The sequence below is a fragment of the Chelonus insularis genome, unplaced genomic scaffold (genome assembly GCF_013357705.1).
Source record: "Chelonus insularis isolate UGA/USDA-ARS -01 unplaced genomic scaffold, ASM1335770v1 contig_16_pilon, whole genome shotgun sequence".
In the NCBI taxonomy this organism is placed as follows: Eukaryota; Metazoa; Arthropoda; class Insecta; order Hymenoptera; family Braconidae; genus Chelonus; species Chelonus insularis.
The window spans coordinates 273522-293415 of record NW_023276409.1 but is presented as its reverse complement, the minus strand read 5'-3'; the positions used below and the strand labels follow the sequence as shown (position 1 = coordinate 293415).

Below are 19894 nucleotides of genomic sequence, written 5' to 3'. Positions count from 1 at the left end.
CACATATGGCCACAAATTTTTGTAATGTATGTAGTATAATGCTATCAATTGATATATTATATTAAATTTTCGTTACTCACTTTTGATATAAAAATAAAAATTGTGCTTATTTTCGTAGATTGTTACAACAAAACCAAAAATTTTTTTTTTAAATTTGTTAATTGTTACAAAGATATATTTTTAATAAATATCTAAAAGTTTCAAATATAATTATTTCTATGCAACCTTCGCTTAGCATCCCTGGTATCAGCTCCAAATGTTTTACCATGTCTGAAAGCAATACCAGGAACATGTCCGAGGTAATTTGGAATTAATCCAACGTGCTTATGGTAAATTTCCGTCGATTGAATGAGATATGGTGGATCTGAGCGGGAAATTGTGGCTGGTGTCCATTCAGTATTCTGACGTATTCGATAATTTGATGTGAAATCACACAGAATGTTATTTGTCGTTGAAACAGGAGATAAATTAGTTTGAGCATCACAGAAAGGCATGCATTTATTAGATTCTTTCAAACCTGAAATAAAAATTATCATTCTATTTTATTATTATTTAAAAATTAAAACATTTTAAATTTTAATTTAAAAAAAAAGCAAACAGAATTATTTTAAGTAAAAATTATTGTTTTCTCTATGAATTAATAAAAAAAAAACCATGAAAAGGACTTAAAACACGTTCTGCTCATTTTCAATGAAGAGAAAAGAAAATTTAGATTTATATTTTCTCGAACAAATTTACATTGTATGCGACTTTCATTATGTAGTTCCACTCATTAGATGGTAGGAAACTCATTAAATAGTAAAATATTTCTGAGAAGAATTTTTAGATTTAATATACGTCTTTCAATGTTGAAAGAATAAAGTAAGTGAAGTCAAAAGAAAACAGTCGGACAATTGACGGAAGATGACAGTAAAGTCGACATAAAAGTTTGAATGTAGCATAAACTATTTCTGGTGGCTACTATTACCTGGAGAATACAAAGAAATGCTGAGATTTTTGAAATTGTCCTCAGCGACTTCCAATGTCTCTTTAATAGACTGGTCTCTCATCATAGTTGCATAAGCAGGGTGAGCTGTAATTAAAGGCAACTTAGACTCAGTTTCTGGATGCTGAACAAATTATAATAATCTTTTTGATTACTGTTTAAACATTAAAATAATAATTCCAGACATTGTAATTACTTACACTACGCTCTTCAAAGTTTCCAGGCTCTGTTAAACCTCTCTGACGTGCTATAATCATCTTGAGATATTTCAGCGCAGCTCTGTCCTTCAGTTGCTTACGTTCAAAGTCTGCTAGACCTTCAGTAGCCATCACACTACATCTTTGACCAAGTCGAGCGTTCAAATTCGGAATAAAACCTTTAAAAAATATGATTATAATTGAACTTGTTTTTATTTCATAAATGATGAAAGGGAACTCATCTAGAAACTTCCAAGTTTGAAGCTGAAAAATGATGTTTCATTATATTTTAATTAATTTTTTTTTATCGTGTAATTTCATTAAATTATTGTATTATCTTTTAAATACATATTATTGAAATCAAAATTTATGCGTATTTTTATTATTTTTTTTTAAGTTAATATCTTAAAAAGGTACTGAGGAATAACACTTGTATTAAAGTTCCACATAAAATTTACTATTAGACGTAATCGAAGATTTCAAATATAAATAAAATTATTTTATGCCAACAAACGTATACTTAAAACATTTTTCTATCCAATAACATACCACTTATTTCCCTTTAAAATGAACAATTTACTTTTCCATTTAGCTGCTTCACTGTTCCTTCTTTCATCTTGATGAATAATAATAAAAACCAACTAGTATTCAATATCATTCACCAATGAAATTACATTGAATAATTATGATAATTAAAAAAACAATAACAGTTTAATGAAGAATCGACATAGCTCTTTATTATCAACTCTTGGAAGGTTTCTTAATAATACGATGTTCCCTATTCTTTTCATTACAATTATCTGATGCATCAAGGCTTTACCTTGATAGCCTGGTACCATGGGATGCTCATAAACGGCGTTTCGACGTTTAACACGAGAATTTACAATCTTTATATCATCCTCGGTAGGTCTTATCAACTACAAAATAGCCATAAAGTTGATTATGTGACTTAATAAAAAAAGATAACAAAAAACTTTTATTTCACAGACGTTTTTCGTTCTTTTGGTATCTATCAATGACTTAGGATAGTTGATAGTTGGATCCAACAGAAGCTCATGTGTTAAATTACCATAAGTTTTTCCACATCTGTAGCGATATTGTGGACAAAAGCCCGTATACCTGGAAGCCAATAAAAAATGATAATGAGTGTGGAAGGCATCTTTGAATAAGTCATAATTAGCCAATAGGTTTTACCCTGGTATCAAATGTGGTTGTGATGTCGTAAGTAATGAAACTGTTGCCATTTTTCCTTGTTTTTTTACAAATTTGATTTAACAACTTCTCTCACGAGAATGACACTTAATTTTTTTCAAATGGAAATATAAAAATAATTATTACGTTATTATTTTATTTTTACATAAGGATTTTGTATTTTTAGTCTTGATAAAAATCAAGACGTCATTTATTTAAATATAAAACAAATGCGAAATATTCAGCTAACATCTCCCCACCTTCTCTAGTAGTTTCTCTTCTTGCGTGGAACACTTTTTTTGAGTGGGGGACACCACACATTGTGTAGAATTGAAGGACTCGAAGCTAATGTTCGATTAAGGGCACTTGCTTTCCAGTTTTCTGAAGATCCACATGTTAACAATAAATCTAGTTTTTAAATAATAAATTTTGGTAAAACTTGGCAAATGATAACAATGTTTCAGTGCAATCTTGTTTTAATTAAAAGTGTTTATAGATTACCTTGGAGTTATACAAATAAAAAACTGACGCTATTAATTGATTGTCTGCATGATTTGAGTGAGTGATAACAAATGACTTTCACGTGAAGAAATTGTTCAAAGGTTGGCAGATTGACAATCATGTGGTATCATCATGAAAAAAATTCCATTTTTTATGTTGATTCAGACTACGATTCTCTTAACGTCAATAATTTAAAGGTAATATATGTCTTACGATTAATGTGATTATTCAATGTGTTTTTGTGTAATATAACATTTAATCGTGAAGAACTAATATATTATTTACTTGAAAAGTAAGTTTTTCATTGCAATTATATTTTACATATTAAAAAGTAAATCAGTTTTTTTAGTGAAATAAAGTTTATTTTTAAATCATTAAAACTGAAATGAAACATCTTCGGTTCTCCTCAAAAGAATTTTTTAAAAATAATATCTTATATTTTAATTGAAATAAAGATGTTTACTCATCAATTTCTATGTATTTAAAAAAGAGAAACGCGTGCAAAATTTCCAGTGTAGTTACACATGACTTTGGTACGTTCAAGGAGAGAATTATCCTGAAGAAAGTGAAAATGAATTAGAGGTACATGACTATGAATGCTCTATTAAGTCTGGTGTCAACAAACAAGTTTTCATAGCATGAGAGCATATTATTTAGCACGTAGGCGTTGTCATAAGAATCTTAAAAAGGATTCCCTGTATCTCATGTGTTATTAAAATCTGTCAGTTTGATGCGCAATTGAAGAATAAAGCTATTGCTTCATATTGCTGTCACACCTTGAGATTTATCTACAAGGTAATTTAGAAACTAGTAACAAAGCCAACAAAACATGCTGGTTCCTCGAGGGGGCTGTCGACACATGCTAAACCAGGTGGTAGCGTCAACGAACGTCCGGTGGGTGGTACGAACGTATGACGCGATGTACGTAACGTGAACGTACAAGTGAAATACTTGGCCACATGAAACAACATGAACGTGTCAGGATAGTATAATATTCTTTTTTATCTTTATGTCGTTGTTTTTAAAACCCTTTCGGTCGGTCTCATGTTTATTGTTCAATGCTTTATGAGTTATACATCAGTCAGTCGTCCACCGGAAACCACATTATCACCAGTGGTTCATTGACTTTGGCTATCTCTTCATGAAGTCTAAGTTATTCGGAAAATAAATCAATTTTGATAGAATAAAATAAAAAATAAAGGCAGGTTTTAAAGGTTATTTTGCTTAATAAAAATTATAATTTGTATTTTGTATACTATTTATTTTCTCTAGAGTCATATAACACAGTAATAGAATCATAATGTTTTTACAAAGAATATAAATTCTATTCAAGACAGGAACAAATGGGAAGCATTACATAATATGTTTTTATGACAGATATTATTATAATTAGATAGTCGAAAAATTTGAAAGAAATGACTAAATATTTAGATATTATTGTTGGAGAAATAAAGAAGTTGATTGTACTCTTTTTGATAACCATAGATACAAATACAAAGAGGTAAGCTTTTAAAAATGTTAATTATTTTAAACAGAAGTTGTACTAAAGATGGAATGAAAACTTTAAAAGGTTCTAAGAACGTGGTATGAAATTAAAAAAATACTGGAACAAGTTCTGAATAACAATATACCACTTGGAAATAATTTAATTAAAAATGAAACAATTCTTACCCAAGTTAAGTTATTTTAAAAATTTTTAGAAAACCTCTAACAAAAATTCTTTCAAGAAAATGAAGAAATTTGAAGTTAAAAAATGCCTTACTTTTGGTAGTAAGAGTAAATAATGGATCAAAGTTTCAACTCCACTTAAAAATTAAAAGCATGCAAGTCAAGATAAAGTTGATAAGCATTTGCAAAAAAGCCTATTCAAAGTTAATACTATAATTTCATCATTAAACTCTTTTTTATTCAGGTGAAGATAACGAATAAATATTTAAATAATACCTGGCGTGGCTATCATTGTTCAGGAACGACTTTGAGGTCCCAACAACGCCAGTCATGTCCATTGTGAAGTAGATAAAAGAAAAGAGGGACTGGCAGTGCCCAAGGGTTACTTTGAGATCTTTCATCGCCGGTACATTCTCTCTGACTCATCGCACGCGTCTTTTTTATTTTTTATTCTCTTTCGTGCATCAGTTGACGCGAGTCTTGTACGTGAATCGCGAGTAAATTATGTTCTTGGATTATTCTCTCTGTAATAAAATAAAAATAAAAAATAAGTAATGGTCGATAGAAGTGGAGAAAAACAAAATTTTAACATACAAAGTGATGAGTTTTATCAGAAATCTCTTCAAAAGGTTTAAGTAAGATCCAAACTTACGATAATTTTAGGTCGAAGGTCATTGCTTCTGAATTTTATTTCTTTATTTATTTTTTATGAGCAATCAATTTGTTCCATTACCCGATTCATCACTAACTGAAATTTTTTCTTTTTTTATAAATTTATATTTGATAAATGCGAGTTTCTAAATTCCTGGCCGCTGATAATTACCGTTACATTGAGGCCTAAAATTCTCTATTTTTTCTTCAAACTTGATGCAAAAATCTTTTTCTTACACTTTCTCTAATTTACGTGATTTATACTTGGATTTTATGGAGAGCTTTTGCATTCCTTGATGAGAGACTAAGGTCACTGGGTCATGAGCTAAGTGCATCTTGAAGTCCACATAACATCGAGTAGAATGTGAGAGAGAATCGCCAAGTAATCTAACCAGGCTTCTAGCATACTCAATTATCTTCTTTTTTTCTCATCTATTTCCTAATTTAACATTAAAATTTATTTGCTTCAAAAGCAAAGTCTCCCATTTCCAAGTTAGCTTCCAAACTGTAGTTGGAGTAAAGTACATGTGGAACACAAAAATAGGAAATAAAAAGAAAACTAGCAAAAAAGGTATCTTCCAGAAGATAATTACAGTGTCTAGAAGACATTCAAACTCATTTGAGAAGCTTTGTAGGCGTGACTTTAAATTATTTTATCTATCCTCAAGGAAAAGGCTTTGGAGATGTTCTGCAATCGTATTTCTGTCTCTCAAACCCTTAATTGTAAAATTAGTCACAATAAATTATCGAGGTGATGTGAAATACCTATTTTCAGAACATCAATAACGAGTTACATGTTGTTCTGAGGCTTTTTTATCAATGTCATTAATTTTGAAACATTGGAATTTATTATTTTTATCATTTTTTTTTTATTAAATTCACTAAAGGAATACCAAATGGGATGGAAAAAATTATGAAAGCATTCGATTATTTATTTAAATGTAAAATCAGTCACAAATACATTAACGTAAAATTATTGTTTTTTGAATGAATTTTTTATTCATTCTTTAATCATAAATAAACAAATTATCATTTATACGCAATATTTTGGTAAAATCGTATATTTAAAATTAAAGCAAAAACTTTTTCAAGCACAAATTCATCTCAATAGCACCTTGTAGGCGTGACATTAAATGATTTTATTTATCGCTGACCGGAAAAAAAATTAAAATAACACCAAAGACATTTCTCAGTCGTATTTCTGCCTTTTAAACCTTGAATTATAAAATTACAAATATTGAAGCAACTATAAGAATGTCCAAGTGGAATGTCCATATACCTTGAGGGTTTAGTTATATCTCCTCAGGGCTTTCAGATAAGCGAAGTCATTTATTAAAGCTTCTCTCGATAGTTTGTAGCATTACAATCATACATCTTCAATTCCACTTAGCTCTGAGGTGCTATTAAAACACGTAGAAATGACTCATCAGTCTTTCTAGATGCTAAAGCATAATAAACCTTAACACTGTACTTGCACATTTAAATTTCTTTTATGTTTAAATTTGGATTTTCCCGCTTCCTAATGCGCCCGCGTAGTTGCGCGATAGTCTTGTGTCCTTTCAGCGCTGTTGCACGCTTCAGTTCATGAGTTTTATTTTGCCGTCAGTGACAGTGAGCTTCTGATCGTAGTAACACGTAAATAGGGCTATAAAGTCAAGTTTTTCTTTGTTTACTATAAAAATAAAAGTGCTTTATTGATTAATCAATGCATTAAATTTAATATGCAACAATGGTGAGTTTAAAACGTATTTTTTAAATTCAAAATACATCTCATCCTTACAATTGTCTATAAAAAATTTGTGATTTCTCTATTTGCCTTGGAACAAGTATTGAAAGTCTGTAATAGACATACTTATTTTATTAATTTTAAATTTTTAATAACTTGAAAAAGAATGTTGACAGTTATCCAAGTTAATAATTATCTAAAATTGTATTAATTAAAGCGAATAATCATGGAATTATTAATAATTATTTCTGTGAACGACTCTGCTTGATGATGCATTTTCTATGGTTAATTTAATCTATTCTTCAGCTTAACACAGTGTAAAATCATAATAAAAGACAAAAACAATAAAAAAGGTAGAAATACTTGACTGATTATACCTTTTCTACCTATTTTTAATATCAAATTATTAATGCTTTTTATTTTCTGCCTAATGAAATTAATGATTATTGTAAAGTACAGAAAATGAACTAAACCATAAAATACTTCAATAATTGAACCTCCCATTAATTATTAATGACGGCCAACAAAGTTTTTTTTTGTTTAATTTATCGAACTTTGGATTCTACTTTATGAATTCTGAAATCATAGTAAAACTTGAGGACAGTAAAATAGTTAAAAAACAATTAAACATATCATCATTGAATTGGAATTTTATCTAATTATTATAATGGTATGTAAAAATTGTACTAATTCCACGACTTGAAGATGTTTGTGTGATATTGGAAAGGTAATAGAATAATTAAAAATATTTTCATACCCAAAGTATATTGTGACTTATTAATATCTAGGCATAATGTTAAACTTTCCATTTCTTGAACTTAATTATTCTACTAACCTTTCTTTCACTTCCTAGGGTTTAAATCTAAAGACATTTATAGGCCTCTAGTTACCAGGAAATATTGCACTTATCATTAATAGAATCTATCGAAAGTTAGCAGGTCAAGACCAACAGATTGAGGGTTAATTTACTAATGGCAAGGGTCACACATTCACGTTAGCACATCTTAAGTAGGTACATGAAGAAAGAATTACTAACACAGAGTATTATTCAGGAAGTGTCCACTGTTACAAACGTTCAGACTTCTAGGAAACCAAGTTCGTTAAACCTGGTACAATGAACTTCTACTTGTACTGTACTGTAAAACTGAAAAATCGCAAAAAAATAAGCAAATCTCAATTTTTTATGATAATTTATTTCATTTATTCCGCTTCTTTTTAAATCAATTCGTTCATTTTGGTCAGTTCTCTTACACATTTAATTCAGCAGTTAAGAGAACTGACCGTTATCCATTGAAAAATATATATCACACACAGGAATCATTTTGAGACAGATTATGAGATAGTTAGGAAAAAGGAAACGACTGCAACGCTTGAGGGATCAGCTTCTACACCTGTCTCTTATATGACATTAGCTGCGTCGTTTTGACTCTATTGTTTGCTTAGTAGCTTTAGCTAAGATTTTTCTAACTTTAAGACTTTCATAAATATAATATTAAATATCAATAATAATGACAGTTATTTTTTTAAGTAAATTAAACAGATAACTTAACTAAACTTATTAACATTTATAATTTGATCAGCTTTACTTCGTGAAGAAAAAATTTAAGTAAGAATTATTTAAAGAAATATTTTAAAATAAATCATGTTGATGCAAATTATTTAAAAATTCATGAATACTTTTATACTGGAACAATAACTAAGCTCATATGAAATGTCGTGGTCACTCTCATTGAGCACAAAATACTCTATTTAGGTATCAAGTCTTTCAATAATTCCTTTTATTTATTCCTTTTCTTTGGTTTCCATTTTAATACATGGTTGCTATTCATGGACAAGCTTCTATAAAAAGAAATTCAAGACGTTAGAACTTTTTCTGATTGTGTTACAGATTCGATGAAAAGGAAACCGTTAGCTATTGTTAAGCATCAAAATGAACAGCTCGTTAACGACAATTAAAATTAACGAATTGCTTGAGTACGTCTCAATTGGTCTTTTAGTGTTTAGGCTCGCAGATGTATGTATTTTACTCTCAATTAAATATTGTTAACATCTTCAAGTCTTTATTAGAATTTCATCTTTAAATTTCAAGCTTCTTTGAATCAACAAACAACTCAAGTTCTCACGGTCTAAATACCAGATAATATTTTGCTTTATTTTACTAGAGACCAACAAACCAGGTAAGGTAATTTCTTATAAACTACCTCGTTTCTTCAACAACTCGAGCATTACAAATGGCTGAATACGTAACCACTGAGTTACACCTTGTTTATGATGTCGGTACAGCTTCCAAAAGACCGTCAACTTTACAAAGACCAACAATCCCGTGGGAACAATAAATAAGTTCACTACTTACCTTCCCTTTTCATTTCATTCTCAGTACTTTTTTTCCTCATTTTTCATTTTCTGTGTGTTTCTTTCTTCTGGGTAAACTTTAAACTGGTTCAACGAGCATTTTCTTCTGTTAGAGGCCACTTTACTTAAAGTTTAGTTTATGAATAGACCAGTTTACATAAGTTGCACTTATGCAAACATAATAAATTGTATTGTGTATTTCTTAATGAACGATCATACAAATCACAAAATAAAATATAATACATTTTTTTGTTATTGCTTTAAAAAATAAACCTTTCAAGAAAATTTCTTTCAATAAAGTTTGCAAGGTTCTCAATACAATTGAATGTTCTTAGAGAATTATTAAATATTATTGTAAAGAAAAAAAATTATTGGATATTATTTTATTACAGAGGAAGTTAATGGATTACGTTAAAACATTTCTAAAATATTTGTAAAATATTATTAAGAATTTAAGCTGAATAAAAATTTCTGAGAATAAATATATTACTACTACTAATAAATTAAAGTCATGAAAAAGAAATTGAATTACGTAAAAAATAATAAAAGTGAAGCAATTACATTTTTATTCCTTGAAATAAATTCTAATAATTAATGTTCCTTATAAAAATACAGTCATATAAAATTTAACATAAAAGTTACTTTGAAATCATTGGAGTAACTCTACTGTAACTTGATACAGTAGTACTTGAAGTAAGACTTACTTACTCAACTCTGCAATGTATTTTATTATTGTAATCATCACTTAAATATTATTAGTATTAATTTTTTTTTTTGCACTATTGTTCTCTTTGACCATAAGTTTCTCATAAATCATTAGTATTCTCTTCTGACACACTACTCTATAAAAATGATAGTTTCTTTTTCCTTTAGTATTTTTTATCATATTTTAGCTGAAAACTCGTTTTTTCCATCATTTCTCATTGTATAAAATTCTTTTTTCCATCATACAACGCAAAAACCCTTTCTGTTATTAAAACCCACAAAACTTTCTTCTATTTTCAGACCATGAAATGCACCAGTTCCCATAAACATATTATTTATGTTTGTAGATCATGTCCGTGATCAATAGAATGATAAGAATCACGCACATTTGATGAACAACTGGAATTTTTTAATTAATTTTTCAAGCGTCGAATTTTTCTGATGTAATGTTCACTTTCTCACCAGCTAGCACTCGAAGTACGTCAATTAGGCGTGATTAAAAAATTAAAATAGTTACCAGTTTATAAGTTATAATGAAGACAGCTTCAATTGAAGTTGATGACAATGATTAGTATATTTGTCCATCATGTGAGTTCTTGAATGAACGATTTGCGCAAACGTCTCGATCGCGGGAATATCAGGCAAACATAATGTTAACCAAAGTGTCGTAGTGAGTCACGAGACAGTGAATTGCGGAGTTTGTTACACGCGCATGTTGTTGCGCGAGTCAGTTTTACCAGTACGGTGAATCGGTGATTAGGATGAGAGTTGTATCATGTAGACTTCCTAAGCCGTCACTACTGCAATGACGCGAGAACTAAATAATGTAGAACCTGACACTATGCCAGTCTAGCCATTTAATCGATTGACCTGATCGTTTAAATCGATTCTATTATTACCCAACTCATACTTGGTATTCTTCAAAGTCAGTGGAAAATTAATCACAATAAATGTGCTTGAATTGCCAATTTTTTTTTGTACCAAGAAGGCATCAGTAATTATTTTTCTAAATTGTTCAATTAATGTTATTAGACTTTTTTTTAAGAAATAAGTACTAATAAATCATGATTGAAACTAACTAGTTGAATTCAAAAAAAGTCTTATTAGCTTGTCTTTGAAAAATGCTGAGGATGATTCACCATCAAAGTTTTTATATCTCAACTTTTCCAATGTTCATGATAATTTTTTTGCTGATTAGATTATTTTTACTACTAATATAGACTTTGTATAACTTATACGGGTTTAAATAAACCTCATGTTTATACGGACTCTTATTTTCTAGTTTGCGTATTTATCAAGCATTAAGCTGTGCTAGAAAAAAATATTTTAGTCGTACAACAGGATTTTCTTCATTCATTTAATATCTAATTTTCTCAACTTAGCATAAAACACAAAAAACTATTTATTTCCATTCACCCAAGAAATTCGTTTAAATAAATAAATTTTAAATTTCTAAGAGTTCAATTTTGCAATTCGATTGGTAGATGTTGATGTTCATCAATGTCTTATCAAAAAAATTGCCGGAAGCTTTCTTCATAAGACATTCTCCAATTCTTCAGCACATCTTCAAGTCATTGACAACTACGAATTTGAATAAAGGTCAATTCCATCAATTTTCTTTCATTTTACCAATTTATTTGTTACAAGCAACTGACTGGATCGGTAGATTCAATGGCCTCACGTGTGTTCTCTTATGGTTTTGGTTTGGAATTGGTGCCGTATAAATGCCGACAGGCATACACGAGATTGTAACGGTACCTAATGATTAGCACACTAACCAACATCTTCAAGAAGGTGCGGCTTTTAAATCTTCCTGAAATGTTTGTGTACTTGAAAAAAAGTTTGAAATTAAATGACATGTTATCATTTTTACTATAGTTGACAGTCTCTTTTATTTGAAGAGAAAATGTCACATTGCGCAGTCGTATAAATACGTGTCATACCCGGAGAACAGAATGAATCCGATTTAACTAGTTATAGGAAGCTGTTATTGCAAGAATACACTCTTGTGTATGTCTTATTTCTGACCATGCGCTTGTCAATTATTGCCAAGACTTGCGCTTTTCATTGTAGCCTTCCGCTTCTTGGCTCTACTCAAGTCTTCTCCTATACATTCAATGGTCTCTATAAATTGGTCTAGACGAAACGAAATCCACTGTCTCTTATGTAGAACCCTATTTAATAAATTAAATACCTAGAAGGGCAGATCGTTTATTTTACATTTTAGGAACATGATTTGAATACAAGTAAATACATTAGAAGCTATTCTACTTCTAGGAAAAATTAATGACGTATTGTTAGATTTTTATAAACAATTTTTTAATTCAGAAAAATAAACAATGAATAATAATTATTGTTTTTATTACTATATAGGTAATAGTGAATTATTTAAAATTAGAGATAATATTTTCAAACGAATGAATGAATTATTATCTGTCGAATGCTCCAATTTTAATATCAAACATGTTTTAATTAAATTATTGCTTCATTAAAAAATATTACCAGCCCATAAATGGATAGAATACAAAAACTGGTTATTAGTAATTAATTATTCATTGAAATAAATTTGCTATTTATTATTGATGACCATCAATCCTTTCAATCATAATTTTTTTTTTGAAATTCTCTGCTTTCTGTAAAATAGAATGACTTAATATTTTTATATTCAGTTAATTTTTAGTATTTTTCTAATTTTATCAATTTTTTCTGTATCAAAAGCACTTTCGCTCCATATTGAATGACATGACATGAAATATTAAATCCCGTTGTTCCACTGCTCGCATTCTTTCATGTCAGAGTCTTTGGTATCGACCTCAGGCCTTCTTTTTTTGCGTCATAATTATATTTAGAATTTTTTTACTCATGAAAGGAGACTCGCGAAAGCGTGACATGACGATAACACGAGTCGCCGATCACGAGACGCGGAAGGAAGCTACTATTTTATGTTTTTCTTTCATTTCATGTCGAGTATTGAACCAAGAATATGATAATTCATTTCAATAATTATAGGAATTATTATAATCATTATAATATAATGGCAACAATGATGATAATCGTTAATAATAACAATAACATACTACTTCACGCTTGCATACGACATATTTTCATTCTATTAACATATCAATAACATTCTTATCAACTTTATCATATTTTAGTTTCATTTATTATTCATTAAACAAAACCACATTCCAAAGCAATATCAACACCTGAAACTTAAGGAGTTATCGCGTTTTTAAAAATTACCTTGAGACATTGATCAATACAATGTAGTTTCTACATGGATAATTTTTATCTTCAATCAAATCAATGACCTTGAAGAATATCAGACCATAAAGATTTTAATCAACCTAAATTTTCTTATAACCGGTTTAAATTCTTTAAAAAAAAATTTATTTTGAACCTGCGTTAATTTTATTTTGTCTATTATTAAATCAACTCTTAGAAGTTAAATGATAAATTTCATCATTCGTTTAATTGCTGTAATTGTTTTATCATCAGAGATAACAATTAAATCAACGACAATTAAAATTAAATTTCTTTTAATATGATTTTATCTAACATTTAATTCTAAACAATAAATTAATTGTTATCAATTATCCTAATCATAGTAACTGCAAAAATAACTTGAAAATCATTTTGTACATTGGTAAGAAATATTATTTATTCACATTAATATTTTAAAAAAATGTTTAATTACTTTTTTGGGAAACTTGAAGGTGTGATTTCAGTTAGAAGTGGTTACGAAAGCACTGTGAAATAGAATATTCATATCAACGAGCAAGTAATGACGTAAAATTTAGGAATTCCCGAATGAATAAATGCAATTACTTTTTTAACACTTGAACAAAGAAAAGAAGTTGTTTCTTTATACTCCCAAATGAATATGTTGGTGACGCAATTACTGGGATGTGCGATATTCCACTGGATAGACCGGAAGCTAAGCTAACTGGTTCGTTGTGCTTGAGCCAATGTAAATAGTCGAAGAAACGATTGCGACTTGCGGGAAAGCCTCAGTGTTCACTCGTCTTTTCACCAAAGCAGCTAGTGCATTAGCTTATTTGATGGAAAAAGTGAAAAAAATGTAAAATATCCAAGAAACTATAAATTGTGAAAACATAAGCAATATTTTGATATATGAATTTATTTTTAATAAACAAATCTCGTTTGTCTGTTGTTGGGAAATATTATTTGACGGGTTCGAAACGTCAGTACAGGAGGGACCGCGGCATTTTACTGTTGACATTATCATCGCGATTATTATTATCGGCTTGGAAACATCGCACTCAAGATAACCTGGCAGTCGTGGCGAGAACAGGCCTGTGGTGATACTTGTTTCTCAAATTCTTTCAATTCAGTGCACGTATGCTCGGCACATTTATCTTTGAATCTTTTAGCTCCTCTAAACTCCAATGAAGTGTCAATCTAGTGATATTAATGATAAAGTTCTAGAAAATAAAAATATATAAATTTTACAATATGTCGTGCAAAAGAAAAATTGATTCGAAAATTTGGCTTGATTATTGGACGGTAAGAATTCGAAAGTTTCTGAAGTTTTTTTTCATTATTTCATCAGTGTTTTTAACCATTTTAATACCTAATGAATTTTTATTCTGTATTGTAAACATTGAGCAAGTGCTATTGAAAATATTTTTTATCATTCTAACTCTAAATGTAATACTCTTTGAAACAATAAATATTTTCAATATAAAAAATCGTCATAATTATAATTAATGGATGAAATATAAAAATATTGTCGAATCTGCTAAAAAGTATTGCAAACATTTTAATAAGAACAGTTGCTAAGAAAGGTAAATAACAAAAATTTCTTTCAACAGTTGAATAATAAATTCTGAAAATCAAACTTTAATTTTTTTTATGTATGTACTATTAACAAATAATCATCAAGTATCAACTGTTGTTTGACAGCAAAATCATAAATCTTGGTCTCTAAAATCCAATTTATTGATTGACAGATTGATTTGATATCAATCATGATTACAAACTTTTTCACATTGTACTGTAATAATATTTGATGTACAATAAAATTTATAGACACGGAAGTGGTAGTAAATGTTGTTCCGGAACAATCGTCCGTGTCTTGTTCTTTTAAGCGATCGACAACAACCAGTCACGCCGATAAGGTTTCTCTTCTTTTTTTTACTTCTAGACCAGCGATGTATCGACAGTTCGTGCTTTATATTTTTACTCTTGGATCCATAAATCAAGATTACAAACCACACTCAACTCCATTTAACCCAAAATCAGCTGACAACATCAACTGACTTGAAAAGAAATGTTATAAAATTATTATACTCCATCAGCATCAATGTTACGTCTCTTTAAGAGCTTCCATAATTTTATTTTTACCTTTACCACGAGGAAAATAAACTTCACTTTAAACCAAAGAGAGAAAAAAGGTGAAAAAATTCTATTTTTTCTCTTGAGTGCCCTTTCTCTCTACCTCCGTGGATCGTCTTCCCTTTCGTCCCCTCTTTGGACTCCAGAAAGGTTCTCAAGAGAGTGACCAGTTCAATCTCGTCTGCCTCCGAGATAACTTGAAATAAATACAGTCTAGACAAGGATGAAGAAAATCTTCAACTGTTTGAAAAAATTTTATTTTTATTTGAGTCGTTCAAAACAGTGATGTTAAATATAGTTAAAACGTTTAAAAAGGTATTATATTTAAATCTAAAAAAAGATTATTTTTAATTAAGAAAAAAAAACAATAAACATTCCGATAAAATCGACAGTGAAATAACAATATGTAGTGATGGGGAATGGATACGAGGTCATGGTTTTAATTTAGTGAGACTGAATAGGCAAGAGATATATTATTAAAAGGAACGCAACATAGCTGCGTTGTCGTCAACTACACTAGACAATGGCGATTAAAGAGAACGCGGTTCTCTTATAGTGTGTATTTTGCGCAATCTTCCGCACTCTCAACCGGCATTACGAAGCTTTTGCTACGCGATCCTTGATGGAGAAAGTGTATCCCCTACGTGTTTTGTACTATCATAAATAATTCTACACGTGCAGACATCACTCAAGAATTTTTATATCACAAAAAAACTTTTTCCTTACTCCGAAACCTACTTGATAAATTATTTCCTTCATTCTGCATTCGACTATTCATTTGGAAAAAATATTTGAGACTATTTGAAGTGTTTTTTACTATTTTTTATTCACTTTCAAAGCATTCCAGTATTTTTAGAGGTAACACATCATTGACAAAAATGCGGAGAATATAATTGAAAAGCATATATTATAAATCTCTAGTTGCTAATCACTAGTTTTAAAGCAAATTCTTGCACCTGTGAGGTCTAACTTGCGTGTGAACGCACCTTTAGGCGTCTTAGAGACGAGTTTTCGAGTGTATTGCGATGCTGGACCCAAAACGGGTTCGTATGAATCACGGCGAACTTTTTTTACCAACCACGATGCTAAAGATCCCTCCAAAAGATAAAACTATAGCTAAAGATCATCCTAGAAGTGTTATTTGACTTTTTAAAACTATTTTAAAGTTACTAAAATGCTCATAAAAATGTTGAGAAATGATGCTGATAATTTTTTTTATCTGTTTGCAGATGGAGAATGAAGTAAGGTCGTTGAAACAGGAGTTAACAAGTACCCGCAAGGCTCTCAAGTCAGCGACAAAGCGTTGCCGAGAGCTGGTCCGAGAACTGGATTCTCTGCACGCGTGCCACGAGTCTGAACGGAATCTACAGGACCAGCAGCTCTCAAAAATCCTTCGCGCTCTCCTAATACTCGAGTCACGATTGAGGCAAGAACAAAAATCAATTCGCCAGCAGTTATGTGAAAAGGACAATGTTATTAGAAATCAGCAAATAGAAATAGCTAGACTACGTCGGTATACAAAAAATTATATTAAAAATACCAGAGAGAAAAACTCTCTTAATAGTTTTTTAGAAAAAACCGAGGACATTAGCGAAAATCCTGAAATTGATGATGAGGATTCTAATTTAAGGCTCGATGATGGAAGTGTTGCAAAAGATATTCAACAATTAAAGAGAGAAATAATTACGAAATTGAATGGTGAGGAGAAAAGTAGAAGTAAAGAGTTTGGTGTAAAAAAAACAGACAGTTTCGCTGGTAGTGATGTTTCTAAAGAAAGTATTACAAGTGAGAATATTGATGGATCCATTGTGACAACCACCACTGATGGTAGTCCTTCGTTAGTGAGTACCGAGGGGTTTTGTGAAGGAGAAAGTTCCGACGTATCGCCTGGATCAACATTGAATAAATCGAGCAGACGAACGACCTCTGAAAGTGATACTGAAGCTACACAAACAATCTTAGATGATTTAAAAGATTGTGAGATAGAAGATGATAAATTTCCCCAGAGACGCAATGGAGTTGTACGATCCGAGCCCCTAGAGATCTACGAGAATCAAGTGACAAAGATATCTCGTAGCGATAGTAAAGATGATGGAATGGATTGTAACTTCATTTCTGAAGATGAAGAACTCGAGCCAATTTACGTGAATTCTTATAAAGAAAATAATGCTAAAAATTTGAAAGAATTGAAAAATGAAAGAATTATGAAGAGACAGAATTCATTTAGTACTAAGGATCAAATAGGAAAAATAGGGGAGGAAAAGCATGCTGAAGAAACTAGTGGAAATTGGTATAGTGATCCAGATGAAGATAGAATAAGTGATGAAACGATTCAACACAATGTATATCGTTCAAACAGCAATCACAATTCTGTGCTGGAATGTGTGAATCAGATTCTTCTGAGAGACATGGAGGAAGAGGAAAGCGTTTTATCGGCTCCAAGGACATTTAAACATCGTGGAAGAATTGTAAGATTCCAACCAGCAAGATTATCTGATATAGAGTCAGTAGGATCTGAGATGGAAAGAAAGAATTCTGAAGAAACATCAATGGATAAAGAAGTGGAAGCTGGTGAGTTAGATGACGCAAAACCAGAAGATGAATTTGGAGCGAGAATTATTAATACTAATGTTACCTTAAGAATTCCACCATCAAGTATTGACTCAGAATCAAGTCCAGAAGAAGATATTGGAGACTCTCAATCAGCTCGAGCAATTCCTATTGTCATCATAGAACCCAAAGTTGAGGTAGATACTATAAGTGAGACATCAACATCTCCAAATCTATCAATCAAATCTAAATCATCAAACTGCACTCCAAGCCCTATATTAAGGCTAGAGAGAATTGAAGAGAAAACTTGTTTGTCAATGTCATCAAAGGGACTGACAATAGCCAAGAATTTAGATTATGAAGATATTGAATCGTTACCAGAGATTATGACAACACCTAAAACTCCTCCGGCTCTGCCTCCTAAACCACAATTTCGTAATAACACCTTGGTCTTGAAAAAAATACCTAGTCCTTCATTTTTTATTGATGAAACTCGTAAAAAACATTCTTCTAATATCAATAATAATACTCCAGGATATGTTAAAAGAATTTTTGGTATATCTACACCGACGAAATCATCTGTTTCGTCAGTAAAATCTTTAATTTTTGATGATAAAGTAGTAAAATCCTCTTTGATCAATAATAATTTTCAAGAAAATAAATTTAAATCATCAATCAAAGAAAAAGAAGCACATAAAGTAAGTATTTTAAAAGATACATCTAATAGTCCACGTGTAACAAACATGGTACGTCATTTTGAAGAATTTAAAATTGGTTGTGAAGCAGATAACATCAAGAGAAAAATCAAGGAGCGTCAGCCAGTGGCAGAAATGGAAGAAATCGATATCAGGCAGGCGTTTGAGGAGTTCAATTTAGATGAGTGTGATCTTTCTGATGATCCGGACCGACCCGAAGGCGATGGATCAGATAGGCTTGGCAATTCTCCAGCTTTCAATAAGCAAGGAGATTCCTACAGTATTGCAAGCACTAATAATAATAATGTCAACTATTCGGCTATTAATTCAAACGGAGTTTATGATAATTTTCTTGAAGCTACTGGTCTCAGCAATAAATCGATTTTAACACCCTCGAGGCTGATCAGTAATCATAAGAGCGTGTTAAAACCCAAGGACATCAAGTACAAGAATAAAATCAAAGCCGTTACTGAAAAACAGGGGGTTTCAACGGCGGGAAATACACATACATATGTTAGACATTGGACAGGACCTTTCGTATGATGACTGATAGCCTCGGTTTTTGGTAGCAATGAACAATTAACAGAAACAAGTCCTAGAAAAGTTGCTTCAAGTCACAGCTCACCACTCAAACGAATTCGAGCTTGGCGAAAACTTCAAGGACATAACCATTGAGCCGTGAAATCAATATTTTCCTTACACTGTTGATCTCACGTTAAAAAAATATAATTGACTGCCTTGGGGAGATTTCATGAAAGTCATTCTTGTAACAGAATTATTTATCTTGTCATGTCAATCAATCGTTGATGTTCCAATTTTAGATTAGATTACATTACCGACAAGTATTGTAAAATTTTAGATCATAACTCGTTATTGATGTTACACTTTTTTGATAAATAAAACGTTATTTCTTATAACTTTTTTATTTTTTTCTTTTTCACTTAAAATATCTACGAGATTATTTATAAATTCATCTCTATGTTTTCAATTGAGAATAGCTTTTTATACACAAACCAATATGTATATTATATGTATAGTACTTTAAACTTTAACTATTAAAATTGTATAAAGATTTGTTCAATAATAGAATTATTCAAGAAATTTCTGTTTTCTCCATCAAATCATCTAACATTTTTGTAATTAAATTGAATTATAAATAGTTGCTTATGTTGTTGAAGTAATCTATCATCAAAGTGAATAAATTGTCGAATAGTCAAGTTTTAATAAAAGTCTTTTATTGCAGTGATGTATTTTGATGTTAAAGTAAGAAAACTCATGATAGTGCAATAATAATTATAATATTAAATATCTGTCA

At 30.3% G+C, this 19894-nt stretch overlaps 2 protein-coding genes across 7 annotated transcripts; one reads left to right on the top strand and one right to left on the bottom strand.

Moving 5' to 3' along the window:
- Positions 1-14: 14 nt before the first annotated feature.
- Positions 15-2617, bottom strand: LOC118064219 (UPF0605 protein CG18335-like). The gene is made up of 6 exons (XM_035078671.1): positions 2377-2617; positions 2172-2301; positions 2003-2099; positions 1186-1361; positions 968-1109; positions 15-517 (listed from the first exon to the last, which is right to left on the bottom strand). The coding sequence occupies exons 1-6, from the start codon at positions 2424-2426 to the stop codon at positions 201-203; spliced, it is 912 nt and encodes a 303-aa protein (XP_034934562.1). The 5' UTR covers positions 2427-2617; the 3' UTR covers positions 15-200.
- Positions 2618-2634: 17 nt separating this feature from the next.
- LOC118064217 (uncharacterized) lies at positions 2635-19496 on the top strand. 6 transcript variants are annotated; one of them, XM_035078667.1, is made up of 3 exons: positions 2635-3071; positions 16564-18582; positions 18671-18910. In XM_035078667.1, the coding sequence occupies exons 1-3, from the start codon at positions 2994-2996 to the stop codon at positions 18758-18760; spliced, it is 2187 nt and encodes a 728-aa protein (XP_034934558.1). In that variant the 5' UTR covers positions 2635-2993; the 3' UTR covers positions 18761-18910. The 6 variants fall into 6 exon arrangements, with proteins under 6 accessions (XP_034934558.1, XP_034934557.1, XP_034934552.1 ...); XM_035078666.1 differs by having other exon boundaries at positions 18668-18910; XM_035078664.1 differs by lacking the exon at positions 2635-3071 and adding exons at positions 13845-14503; positions 15144-15649 and having other exon boundaries at positions 16564-19496.
- The last annotated feature ends 398 nt before the right edge of the window (positions 19497-19894 follow it).

Bases quoted from the DNA above. Each gene is read 5' to 3' on its own strand.
- LOC118064219 (XM_035078671.1), bottom strand. From the start codon at position 2,426: ATGGCAACAGTTTCATTACTTACGACATCACAACCACATTTGATACCA. The intron at 1,362-2,002 runs GTAAAGCCTTGA...TATTTTTTAAAG, and splicing joins CATGGTACCAGGCTATCAAG to GTTTTATTCCGAATTTGAAC. The intron at 518-967 runs GTAATAGTAGCC...TTTTTATTTCAG, and splicing joins CATTTCTTTGTATTCTCCAG to GTTTGAAAGAATCTAATAAA.
- LOC118064217 (XM_035078661.1), top strand. From the start codon at position 2,994: ATGTGGTATCATCATGAAAAAAATTCCATTTTTTATGTTGATTCAGAC. The intron at 3,072-16,563 runs GTAATATATGTC...ATCTGTTTGCAG, and splicing joins TTAACGTCAATAATTTAAAG to ATGGAGAATGAAGTAAGGTC.